General features: G+C 42.9%; 1 protein-coding gene across 2 annotated transcripts in view; it reads right to left on the minus strand.

Annotated features, from left to right (window-relative positions):
- The window catches only part of LOC118398437 (serine/threonine-protein phosphatase 2A 56 kDa regulatory subunit gamma isoform-like), a 37,589-nt gene extending 24,812 nt beyond the window's left edge, over positions 1 to 12,777 (minus strand). The window contains exons 1-3 of one of the 2 annotated variants that reach the window (XM_035793761.2): positions 12,610 to 12,777; positions 12,124 to 12,183; positions 8,755 to 8,917 (exon numbers count right to left, since the gene is read on the minus strand). In XM_035793761.2, coding sequence (XP_035649654.1) covers positions 8,755 to 8,917; positions 12,124 to 12,183; positions 12,610 to 12,636 — 250 coding nt within the window. In that variant the 5' untranslated portion in view covers positions 12,637 to 12,777. Of the gene's footprint in view, positions 1 to 8,754; positions 8,921 to 12,123; positions 12,184 to 12,609 lie in introns of both variants that reach the window. The other variant, XM_035793760.2, reaches the window with a different exon arrangement.
- Positions 12,778 to 13,055: the final 278 nt, after the last annotated feature.

Consider the following 13,055-nt stretch of genomic DNA (forward strand, 5'->3'; position numbering starts at 1 on the left):
GACCCTCGAGGTTCTACTGACCCCGATTACTGAACTTGATGCTATTTATCATCCAGCCAAGTCAGTGAACTTTATCCACTATGAGACCACAGTTCCCATTCCCCCCAACAGAGGGAGACGGAGCGTGAGAAACTATCCCTCCCAGGACAGTTCCTCTTTCCACACTATCACCAGCTGTTTGTTCGTTCACTACCTTTTGGCAAACACTTGCAGCTGGAGAGTTGAGGTGAATTTTTAAATATTTTTTTTAAATGCACCCGTCTGAAACGCTGTGGTGTTGCTGTCCCCCAAAATAGCATGTTTGTCATGCTTATCAATTATCCTGCGACTGTGGCACAGCTCTTTTCAAGCATTAATCACCAAATGAACACGATGCATACTGCATCTTCCACTCAGCAATAATGTGAGGTGGTATCAGGCATCTTTTCCTGCCTATAGACTGCTGTCCAAAAGAGGCACTTACTAGAAGAACTAACTTTCCAAAAGCAGACCCCTACTACTTCATGTAACCCAAGTCTCCAGAGTGAGCACTTTGGTAAAGCTCTGAAAACAAGCCTTTCCTGACTGCCTGTCAGGACAGGACCACTGACAACATCCATGGCCCATGGGACAATACTTGGAGAAGCCCTCGTTGCTGGGCCGCTGGACGTGCCCAGCTGTTATCACGAATCAAAGCTTATGGAATGTGTTATAAAGACCATAGTAAAACCAAGATAAAAGGTCCTCCATGATCAGAGAAAACAGTCCTTTGTGTCTGACAATGTAGGCTGTCCAGTGTTTCCCAAGTATTAAAATGTATCAGCGGTGGCTCTAAAGAGACAAGCTTTTAAATGGATAGTCGTTAGCTCAAATGACTTGAAGTCTATAAGAACAGCTAGCATGTCAATGCGCTAACAAGCAATTCACTAACCCTAGCAGCCTTGCACCCACCAAACTATTGCCACCTTTGCTGAAAAAAATTCCAGAGGGAAGCACTGCGGTCTGACAGAAGACATAGGGAAGAATGAGAGGTGAATACAGGTCATGACACCATATCACTACTGAGGTAGCTGGCTTGGTTGGCAACTGTAACAAGGCAACTGTGGTGTGTGTGTGTGTTCGGCTGGATTGTTGCCAAAGCTCCAGTCTAGACTGAGTTGAAGCCAGATAGCGGCTCTCTACTTTGCCCTAGAGAAGTTTGGTGGTTCAGGTCATGGTAGATTAGCATGGAGAGGATCCACAGTGGTCCAAACACAGCTACATTAAAACTCTAGAGGCTCCTAAACACTCTGCAAGACTGCATCATCTCTCCTGTAAAATCCACTGGATTTGAACACTGTACACTTTCCACATCTTTAAAAGTTTGGCCATGGAGAGCCAACTTAGTGCCAGTCATTGAAAGTAGTAACATGATAGCATCTGCCAGTGCTGACATTTTCCATGGGAGGAGCAGGGGATGAGAAGTGGGTTGCAGTTGTACACTGTAGCTCCCTGCCAGCCACCCGCTTATCTAGGCACTGGCAGCATCCTGAAACACAAGGACCCACAGCATTAAAGCCTTATCTCTGGATTTTCCCTAAATATAGACACTTGGGTTAAATCAAGCAGTCAGTCACTTACATTTAATGTTACCATGGCTTGCACAACACCGTGGAGGTGCGTTTTATAGCAGGGCAGTGTGGCTTTTCAGACACACACACAGAGAGAGAAGAGAGGGATAGACACGGTGTGATTTACATCAGATAAGAATGCAAGCAGACTGAGATGGCAGGCAGCTATGTTAAGGCTGAACTTAAAGGCTAAGCCAAGGCCAGGGGACAGGCATCAGTAAGGTGGGCTGGGAAACCAAACCGTACCAAGCCTATACATGGTTCTGTCCTGAGAGACAGGACTAGTTGACTAGTCAATCAAAAGTGGTTCAAAAGGGTTGGGAAATCTTCTGTTAGAATCGGATATTGAAGATGGCGATGACATCGTGATGTGACAGACGATGTATAGCCCATTTCAACTTGACCAGCACCACGCAGTAAGGAGCTGACCGGGCGGCGCACAGCAGGGCCATGCCAAGTGGCCTATTTCTTTGCTATAGACTGCATAACCTATTATTTCAAGATGTTAAACAATTTACAGAATGCAAGAGAACAATGTAGACAGATGTAAGATTTACACCAAGCCATGCAAAATGTCCAGTCAAACCTCCCCCACTCCCTCTCTGAATGTTGGAAGATCTGGGTCATTTGATGTCCTTAAAACAAGTCAAAATGAGGGTCAGTAGTATGTGGCCTCCACGTGCCCGTATGAACTGTCCTACAACGCCTGGGCATGCTCCTGATGAGATGGCAGATGGTCTCCTGAGGGATCTCCTCCCAGACCTGGACTAAAGCATCCGCCAACTCCTGGACAGTCTGTGGTGCAACGTGGCGTTGGTGGATGGAGCGAGACATGATGTCCCAGATGTGATCAATTGGATTCAGGTCTGGGGAACGGACGGGCCAGTCCATAGCATCAATGCCTTCCTTTTGCAGGAACTGCTGACACACTCCAGCCACAGGTCGTCTAGCATTGTATTGCATTAGGAGAAACCCAGGGCCTACAGAACCAGCATATGGTCTCACAAGGGGTCTGAGGATCTCATCTCTGTACCTAATGGCAGTCAGGCTACCTCTGGCGAGCACAAGGAGGGCTGTGCGGCCCCCAAAGAAATGCCACCCCACCCCACACCATGACTGACCCACCGCCAAACCGGTCATGCTGGAGGATGTTGCAGGCAGCAGAACGTTCTCCACGGAGTCTCCAGACTCTGTCACGTACTCAGTGTGAACCTGCTTTCATCTGGTTCCTCTCTAGGTTTCTTCCTAGGTTTTGGCCTTTCGAGGGAGTTCTTCCTAGCCACTGTGCTTCTGCACCTGCATTGCTTGCCGTTTGGGGTTTTAGGCTGGGTTTCTGTACAGCACTTTGAGATATCAGCTTATGTACGAAGGGCTATATAAATACATTTGATTTGATCTGTGAAGAGCACCGGGCGCCAGTGGCGAATTTGCCAAACTTGGTGTTCTCTGGCAAATGCCAAAAGTCCTGCACGGTGTTGGGCTGTAAGCACAACCCCCACCTGTGGACGTGGGGCCCTCATACCACCCTCATGGAGTCTATTTCTGACCGTTTGAGCAGACACATGCACATTTGTGGCCTGCTGGAGGTAATTTTGCAGGGCTTTGGCAGTGCTCCTCCTGCTCCTCCTTGCACAAAGGCGGAGGTAGCGGTCCTGCTGCTGGGTTGTTGCCTTCCTACGGCCTCCTCCACGTCTCCTGATGTACTGGCCTGTCTCCTGGTAGCGCCTCCATGCTCTAGACACTACGCTGACAGACACAGCAAACCTTCTTGCCACAGCTCGCATTGATGTGCCATCCTGGATGAGCTGCACTACCTGAGCCACTTGTGTGGGTTGTAGACTCCGTCTCATGCTACCACTAGAGTGAAAGCACCGCCAGCATTCAAAAGTAACCAAAACATCAGCCAGGAAGCATAGGAACTGAGAAGTGGTCTGTGGTCACCACCTGCAGAACCACTCCTTTATTGGGGGTGTCTTGCTAATTGCCTATAATTTCCACCTGTTGTCTATTCCATTTGCACAACAGCATGTGACATTTATTGTCAATCAGTGTTGCTTCCTAAGTGGACAGTTTGATTTCACAGAAGTGTGATTGACTTGGAGTTACATTGTGTTGTTTAAGTGGTCCCTTTATTTTTTTGAGCAGTGTACACACACACACACAAAAAAGATTTTAGTGAGTTACAATTCATAAAAGGACATTCATTAGGTCCTAATCTATGGATGTCACAAGACTGGGAACACTGATATGCATCGGTTGGTCACCAAAAAAAAACAAAGTAGGTGGGTGGATCAGAAACCAGTCAGCATCTGGTGTGTCCACCATTTGCCTCATGCAGCATGAAACATCTCCTTCACAGAGCTGATCAAGCTGTTGATTTTGGCCTGTGGAATGTTGTCCCACTCCTCTTCAAAAAGGTTGTGCGAAGTTGCTGGATATTGGCAGGAACTGGAACACACTGTCGTACACGTCAATCCAGAGCATCCCAAACATGCTCAATGTGTGAAATGTCTGGTGAGTGTGCAGGCCATGGAAGAACAGGGACATTTTCAGCTTACAGGAATTGTGTACAGATCCTTGTGACATGGGGCTGTGCATTATCATGCTGAAACATGCAATGCCGGTGGTTGAATGGGCCCTCAGGATCTCATCACAGTATCTCTGTGCATTCGAACTGCCATCGATAAAACGGAATTGTGTTTGTTGTTTGTAGCTTATGCCTGCCCATAACCCCACCATGGGCACTCTGTTCACAAAAGCAAACCGCTTGCCCACGACACCATACAAGTGGTCTGCGGTTGAGAAGCCGGTTGGACGTACTGCCAAATTATCTAAAATGACGTTGGAGGCGGCATATGGTAGAGGAATGAACATACCAGTCTCTGGCAACAGCTCTGGTGGACATTCCTGCAGTCAGCATACCAATTGCATGCTCGCGCAAAACTGTGGCATTGTGTTGTGTGTCAAAACAGCACATTTTAGAATGGCCTTTCATTGTCCCCATCACAAGGTGCACCTGTGTAATGATAATTCTGTTTAATCAGCTATGCCACAACTGTCAAGTGGACGGATTATCTTGGCAAAGGAGAAATGATCACGAACAGGGATGCAAACAAATTTGTGCACAAAACTTGAGAAATAAGCTTATGTGCGTTTATAACATTTCAGCAAACATGTATTTCAGCTCAAAAAACATGGGATCAACACTTTACATGTTGTGTTTATATTTTTGTTCGGGCCAGATAATCTGCTTTTACCTAACAGAGTGACACAAAATAGGTCTTAGAATAAATACTGTTTAGAGCTAGGCGATATGGCCTAAAAATAATCTTGATTTTTTAAAAAAACTTTCAGACGATTCACAATATCTTGACTTTAATGTTCTCTAAATAAGCTTTGCTGTACAATTAAAATGTCAAATACACTGCATTTCAAACAGTCAGCAATAATCTCAATTATTTCAGGGCCTATGAAATGCTACCCAAGCTAAATGTAAGCCTTCCACAAACATAATACCTTTCAATAATTTAATCAAAATAGTTTAACCAGTCTTTTTTGCAAGTCACTGATCTGGCTTTCAAGTCAGTCTACGAAAATGCCCTTTGTTACAAATTTAACCAAAACAATGCATAACGCACATTCACTAATAATGACTAACTTCTTGTTGCAGGTGTTTTAGAAAACTAACACAGGTCTCAAACAATCTCAAGCTCGTGTGCTAGCCTCTTAGCGTCACCTGAGACGTCTGCGTCCCACCCAGCCATCAGGAAATGCAAATGCACCACGCCAAATGCTAATAGCACTCGTTAAAACTCAGACGTTCATTAAAACACACATGCAGGGTACTGAATTAAAGCTACACTCGTTGTGAATCTAGCCAACAAGTCAGATTTTTAAAATGCTTTTCGCCGAAAGCATGAGAAGCTATTATCTGATAGCATGCAACACCCCGAAATACCTGAAGGGGACCTAAACAAAAGAATTAGCATAGCCGGCGCAACACAAAACGCAGAAATAAAATATAAAATATTCATTACCTTTGACGAGCTTCTTTGTTGGCACTCCTATATGTCCCATAAACATCACTATTGGGTCTTTTTTTCGATTAAATCGGTCCATATATACCCAAAATATCCATCTATTAAAACTGTGTGATCCATTAAAAAAAAACTGTTTCAAAACGCAACGGCATTTTTTTAAATTAAAAAAGTTGCCTATAAACTTTCACAAAACACTTCAAAATGCTTTTGTAATTTAACTTTAGGTATTAGTAAACGTTAATAATCTATCAAATTGATCACGGGGCGATGTGTATTCAATAGCTCCAAGTCTTCAAATCATGGTCGGAAATCTCTCTTCCAAAACATCCTGTCGTACACCGGATGGTATGGGGTCTCTCTTCTTCGTTTGACCAAGGAACAACCTCCAGGCAATTGCCAAGACTGGCGACATCGTGTGGAAGCTGTAGGACTTGTAAACTCGGAGCCATCTATTTTGCTGTGCCATAGACAATACATGCAACTGGCGCATTGATATTTTTTCCACTTTTTGGTGATCAGTATTCCTTGGGCTTTTCGACGAAACACACGTTCTGTTATAGTCACAGCCGTGATTTAACCAGTTTTAGAAACGGCAGAGTGTTTTCTATCCACACATACTAAATCATATGCATATACTATATTCCTGGCATGAGTAGCAGGACGTTGAAATGTTGCGCGATTTTTAAAAGAATGTTCGAAAAAGTAAGCCATAGGCTTAAGAGGCTAGTGAGAAGCCAGCTAATCTTTATATGTCAAGTTGAACCAATATTTTTTTATCCATTTGCTAGCTAATAAGGCAGAGCAGTTGAATTGTTATGAACACACTTCAGTGTCTCCCTAACTGTTTAAACAGCATATTAGCCTGTCCACTTTGTTCAGATGTTGAAATTAAGGGGCCTAGCTTATTTCTAAGAACGAGTTGCCAATTACTTATATAAAATTGTGTTCTGTGTTTATTGCACATTTATTAAAACAGAATAGACAGCTAGTATAACAGTCATTGGCTAAAATGCAGCTACTGGTACCACAACACTGCACGTAACAAACCTCGCATTCATTTTCCAGAAGCAATGTTCATTGATGCTCCCATTTGAGTAGTTTCTGCTCTGAGTGCAATTTGAGTAGTTGAAAAATAAAAGGGTCTCGTTAGAGAGGTTCACTTCTCTAACACAGTAAAGTAATGTCTCCATTTGTTTCGGTGTCTATATGACCAATTATGTTGGACCAAACCTGATGGACCTGAGAGTTCAGTGTGTCAAATCAGACGGCCTGTTGTCCGGGACTCTGGCAGTCTCTATGGGGGTGCCACAGGGTTCAATTCTTGGGCCGACTCTCTTCTCTGTATACATCAATGATGTCGCTCTTGCTGCTGGTGAGTCTCTGATCCACCTCTACGCAGACGACACCATTCTGTATACTTCTGGCCCTTCTTTGGACACTGTGTTTACAACCCTCCAGACGAGCTTCAATGCCATACAACTCTCCTTCCGTAGCCTCCAATTGCTCTTAAAGACAAGTAAAACCAAATGCATGCTCGTCAACTGGACCTGCCCGTCCAGCATCACTACTCTGGACGGTTCTGACTTAGAAAATGTGGACAAATACAAATACCTAGGTGTCTGGTTAGACTGGAAACTCTCCTTCCAGACTCACATTGAGCATCTCCAATCCAAATTGAAATCTAGATTTGGCTTCCTATTTCGCAACAAAGCGTCCTTCACTCATGCTGCCAAACATAACCTCATAAAACTGACCATCCTACTGATCCTAGACTTCGGCGATGTCATTTACAAAATATCCTCCAAAACCCTACTTAATAAATTGGATGCAGTCTATCACAGTGCCATCCGTTTTGTCACCAGAGCTCCATATACTACCCACCACTGCGACCTGTACGCACTCGTTGGCTGGCCCTCCCTTCATACTAGTCTCCAAACCCACTGGCTCCAGGTCATCTACAAGACCCTGCTAGGTAAAGTCCCCCCTTATCTCAGCTCGCTGGTCACCATAGCAGCACCCACCTGTAGCACGCACTCCAGCAGGTATACCTCTCTGGTCACCCCCAAAACCAATTCTTCCTTTGGCCGCCTCTCCTTCCAGTTCTCTGCTGCCAATGACTGGAACAAACTACAAAAATCTCTGAAACTGGAAACGCTTACCTCCCTCACTAGCTTTAGGCACCAGCTGTCAGAGCATCTCACAGATTACTGCACATAGCCCATCTATAATTTAGCCCAAACAACTACCTCCTCCCCTACTGTATTAATTTATTTAGCTCCTTTGCACCATTATTTCGATTTCTACTTTGCACATTCTTCCACTGCAAATCTACCATTCTAGTGTTTTACTTGCTATATTGCATTTACTTCCCCACCATGGCCTTTTTTTTGCCTTCGTATATAGACATATTTTTCTACTGTATTATTGACTGTATGCTTGTTTTACTCTATGTGTAACTCTGTTGTTGTAGGTGTCGACCTGCTTTGCTTTATCTTGGCCAGGTCGCAATTGTAAGTGAGAACTTGTTCTCAACTTGCCTATCTGGTTAAATAATAAAGGTTAAAAAAAAAGGAAAAACTCTAAATGCAAATAGCGAGTTGAAACCGCTTGTCAGAGGAAGAAGTGATCTCCCATCTTTGTTGCTGTGAGTGGCAGGTTAGAGGCTTGGTGTGTGTGTGTAAACAAAGAGGAAGAGGTGAAGCAAGAGGTTTCAATCTCACAAAAATCTGCACAAAAATAAGCCCAATGCATTTCTATGGGCTTATTTTGGACCTAAGCTTGCAGCCACCCTTCCCGCCTTTGGGACAACGACTTCCATTGTTAGGGTGGAGACATGAGCATCTCATCATTATATACAGATCTCTGACGTAAATGGGAAGGTGCACACCTCAGAAGGAGCGAAGGAGGCGAGACCAAAAACATGTGAACAAGTGGCTCATAAATAAAAATAAAATGATTCTTGCAATACAGGCATTTGACATATCGTCAAAAACGCATTTATTTAAATCGATATATCCCCCAGCCCCAACTAGCCTAGTAGTGGCGTACTACGCAGTCATACTTTTGAAGGCAAAAGAATGGGCTGCATTACAGCAAGGCAAGGAATAGACTAGGTCCAGTCATACCTTTGAAGGCGGGTAGCTTTTGCAGCTCTCTGTTGTTGCTGAGGCTGAAGCGGGACGAGCTCTGCCTCTTGTCCTTCTTGACAGGCATCTGGGAACCCAGCTGCTTGCCCTTCAGCAGCTGAGTGGTAGGAGGGACACTGTTACTGCCTTTTCTGTTGGAGCCCTGCTGTATGAAGGGAGGGAAAGAGTAGAGGTGGATCAGAGCATGCACCTGGGTTTGTTCATGAGACACCAAACGAAAAAAAGAAAAAAAAAAGACAAACGGGGAGGGACTATTCATTTCAAAAGGTTTTAGCACAACCCAGTGTTGTCCCCAATCTCCCCTAGGTTAGATATGTAATCTGGTGAATGTGGGCAGTGTCTCCTGTCTTGTCACATCTGCCTGCTGGGATCCATTCATAAAAAACACACACACACACACACACACACGACAACAAGGGGGGTGGGGATTGTCAAATTAACTTAGAACCTCAACTAATTTTGCCCTTCACACTACAAGACAGGGGTTTAGGGTTTTAGGCCTTCTTAGTGAGCCGCCGGCTGGCTGACTGTCTGGGAGACTAAAGCTGCTGAACCCCGTGATGGGCCTGGATTACTGACGCATGTGACCCAACCGAAGGTCTTTTCTCCCGCTGATTCATTTACCCAATGTGTGCCAGTTTCTTCCTGTGCCAGCTTCTTTTTACCTTCAAATAACAGCGTTAGCTTCATAAAATGTGTATACTGTATTCGCTTCATACTGCGGCTCGTCAGGCCCTTGGGTTAGAGATTGAATAAGAGGAGTGGTTCATACATCCAAAACACACACAAGAGGCAGAAATGTCTGTTCAGAAACCAGCAGAATACATATTAACAGACCTCTTTGCTTACATTTAGTGCCCTTTTTAACCTTCCTCAAACAATGAGAAGATAATGCCAGCTCACAGACCATTGGCGCTTAAACAAAGGAAATTACCAAGCCTGAATCAGCCTGTCTTAATATGACTCCCATGTTTTTGTCGTCCCATTGACGTCGAAAGCTTAGAGCCCTAGTGCCCACAAGCATCCGTGAGGAGAGTGGAGCCTGGCTGTACGCAGGGAAGGGGTGGGGGAGTAATACAGCAACAGCTTGTTGTCCATCGATTTAAATTTGACACAAGGTTGGCACATTAGCAGATCTGCCTCATGGCTGATGACACACAGTAGAAACATAATCCAGGGTTATAGCCCCAGAGAGAAGAGCAGAGTACACAAAATAAAGAAATGCATTACTGGGTGTTAACAAGGGACATCTTCCATTCTATGAGCTTTTTTCATTACCGATTGGTTTGTGTGTTTCTATGGGTTTAAGGCCACATCTTCGTTTTGGTCTTCAGTATATTTTCTGATTTGAACGGACATAGCTAATCATCTCAAGTGGTCTCAGCGCACAATGGTAGTAGCTAATGTTTTGCAAACATTATTTTTACCATCCATTCTGAAGGGATATTGACTACCTAGTCTGATTAAATCAGGCTGTAATACAGTCTGAAACTGCCTGCAAAAATCATGTAAAAGTTCATTACAAGCCAGAATGTTATATAAAATTACATTTAACCCTACTCTACCGGTTGTCTGTGCGGTATGTCTTTCAGCTGTGAAAGCGAGCTTTGGTGATTCAATTTCACTTCCTTCGGTTTTAAATACAATTTACCAAGACAAATATGATTATTCATGTTCTGAATCGTTCAGTGGGGTCTAACATTATATAAAAAAATATTTCACAGCGATACACTTGTTTTTGTGAGAATGTATACTAAAAATAGACTTGTTGGTTGTTTAACAACATTAACTGACACGTGCGCAATTATGAGGCAAAACAGACAGTTGAAAACATGCAAACCTTATTTTGTTTCCAAATATTTCTTGAAAACAAATACATTTGCACAATGAGCACTTGTCTCTCAAATACAGTTGTTGTTGGTTAGTTAACAAATAATTGCCATATTAGCATGGGAAAAAAATACATGTTTTTTATAAAATAAAAAAGTTTAGTTATCGAGTCTTTAACTTTAGGTTTTGTACACCAGCTTCAAATAACTGAAAAAAATATTTTTGGTTATGGAAAATATATTTCAGAGGTTTAGAAGGTACTTTGATTCCCTACACTATACTTGCTTGTTTTGTCACAAACTATCAGAATTTTTGCAACCACGAAATGGCAAAGAAATTTCTGCATAATCCATCTTTAATTCTTGCACAGAACCCAGCCTAGCTGACACGACACAATTTTCCTGATTTTGTAGCACTTTCTCTGGCCTTCATTAGTCACCATAATAATGGCCATCATACAAGAGTAATAACACGCATAACGTTTGAATAAATTATGTTAGAGACATGAAGTTTGGACCATTGGTGTTCTTATGGGAGTATCTACACAATAAACATTTTACCTATTGGACAAAATAGATGCATTTATGATTGGCCACCCTAAAATGTGAGACAAAATATCCACAGGAAAGTATTGTAGTGGCTACCATGTTTTTGAAACTGACTTCATCACTAACAACTAGTGTCGTCTCCATGTGATTCAGGTTGAAAACAGCTACTTGGATAGACCAAATGGCATCCAAATGGAAACGCTTTTATTCAAAACCAAAGTTAATTCATATTTAGTTGGTTATATAACGTTAGCTAACATGCTGCAAATAAATGTACACATACATGTTATTCAATCATTGCGTGCGCCAACGAGTGTCTGCATAGCCAGGCGCTAAAATAAAACTTGGTTCCATTTGTGATGCGCTGCAAGTCCCGCCTCTCCCATCTCCTCATTGGTATTTAGGAGGATATACCCACATGGGTGATTAAAAGATGAACTGGGGTCCACACTCCAGTTGGTGGTGGTAATGCAGCTTAAAGTTGTCTGCCAACCACAATAAAGTCCAAAGAACAAGCCTGAAGGAAGAGAGATTACTAAAAACTAACTGTTTACCCTTTTATCTGTGGATTAATTGTCTGAGTAGAGGACCTTGTGAATTTCAGGTAAAATAACAACCAATGTTTATATCCAAGGACAAATTTGCCAGTAATAGCAAGCTCACTAGCTACATTTCCATAAATGTTTAATGCTTTTTGACCTGTCCCCAAATTAATATAGTTGGTTCAGTTTGTATCACAGATCCAGCTGTGATTGAGAGTCCCACAGGGCAGCGCACAATTGGCCAAACGACGTTTGGGATTGGCCGGTGTAGGCCATTGTAAATAATACATTTGTTCTTACCTGATTTGCCTAATTAAAAAGGTTCAAATAAACGTTTAATTTTTAAGTAGAGTCTGTTGCTGGTGGACAAAATCAACACGTTGGCGCACGCAAGCGGTGTGGTCAGCATGCACGTGTTATAAAGTTACCTCAATGTCCGAGTTCTCTTGTCCTCCAGTTTTGCCAACTTTTCCATATTTAGGAGAGTCCTGTAAAAAGAAAATGGAGATGCATTATTCACCAGTCAGCTAATGTGAAGGGACAGAGGCAAGTTTAGACTAACGTTAATTTAGCTAGTACTTCAACTTTTCCGCTAAATAAACTGTTTGACAGTTGTGGTTAAAGAAGTTGACATTAAAAAGTGAATTTTGTAGCAAACGTTAGCTAGCGTTTTCATGTACCACAAAACGTACATACGGCAACGTTAGATATTAACGTTACTCAAACTATAGCTAGCTTCACTACAACACTCAGGTAGCCTAGCAAGCCTAGTTAGCTAGCTGATGATGCGTTGATGGGACATTACAAATATCGCGTCGATGGGTGTCTGTTCGTAGTTTTAAAACATAAAAAAGGTAGTTTTGTTAGTACTCTGCACTAGTATCAACTGTATTGCAAGCAAACTCCTAACTCACCTTCTCTTTTTTCGCTTTATTCGGCATTGCACAAAAATAACCGCCGTCGTTCCCGTTTTGACACACCGAAGCTAAATCCTGACAACTCTCCACTGCACTAGCCGTTCGCCTATCCTCTCGGATATGATAGGCTGATATCTGTCAGGTGACTCAACGTGCTCTTTGAGTGCATCGGAGGGAGTTCTTTATACCTTCGTGATGGAAGCACCCTGCCAGCGAGACAAATTACAGCATAAGTAAAGTATACAGTCATTGGGTGGGTCTTGTTCCCTCTCCAACGTGGCAGGTAGCAGTTTATTTTAATGTGTGGGGCTAACTTTATTTTTTTTAGGAATCTGCTGGAGACCATTCAGAATTGTCAGTTATCTATACATTATTTGTATTTGTGTCAGATGCTCTGACATCTATTTCACAAATAACGATGCACATTAGCAAATATGTGTATG

Source organism: Oncorhynchus keta, chromosome 19 (assembly GCF_023373465.1).
Source record: "Oncorhynchus keta strain PuntledgeMale-10-30-2019 chromosome 19, Oket_V2, whole genome shotgun sequence".
NCBI lineage: Eukaryota > Metazoa > Chordata > Actinopteri > Salmoniformes > Salmonidae > Oncorhynchus > Oncorhynchus keta.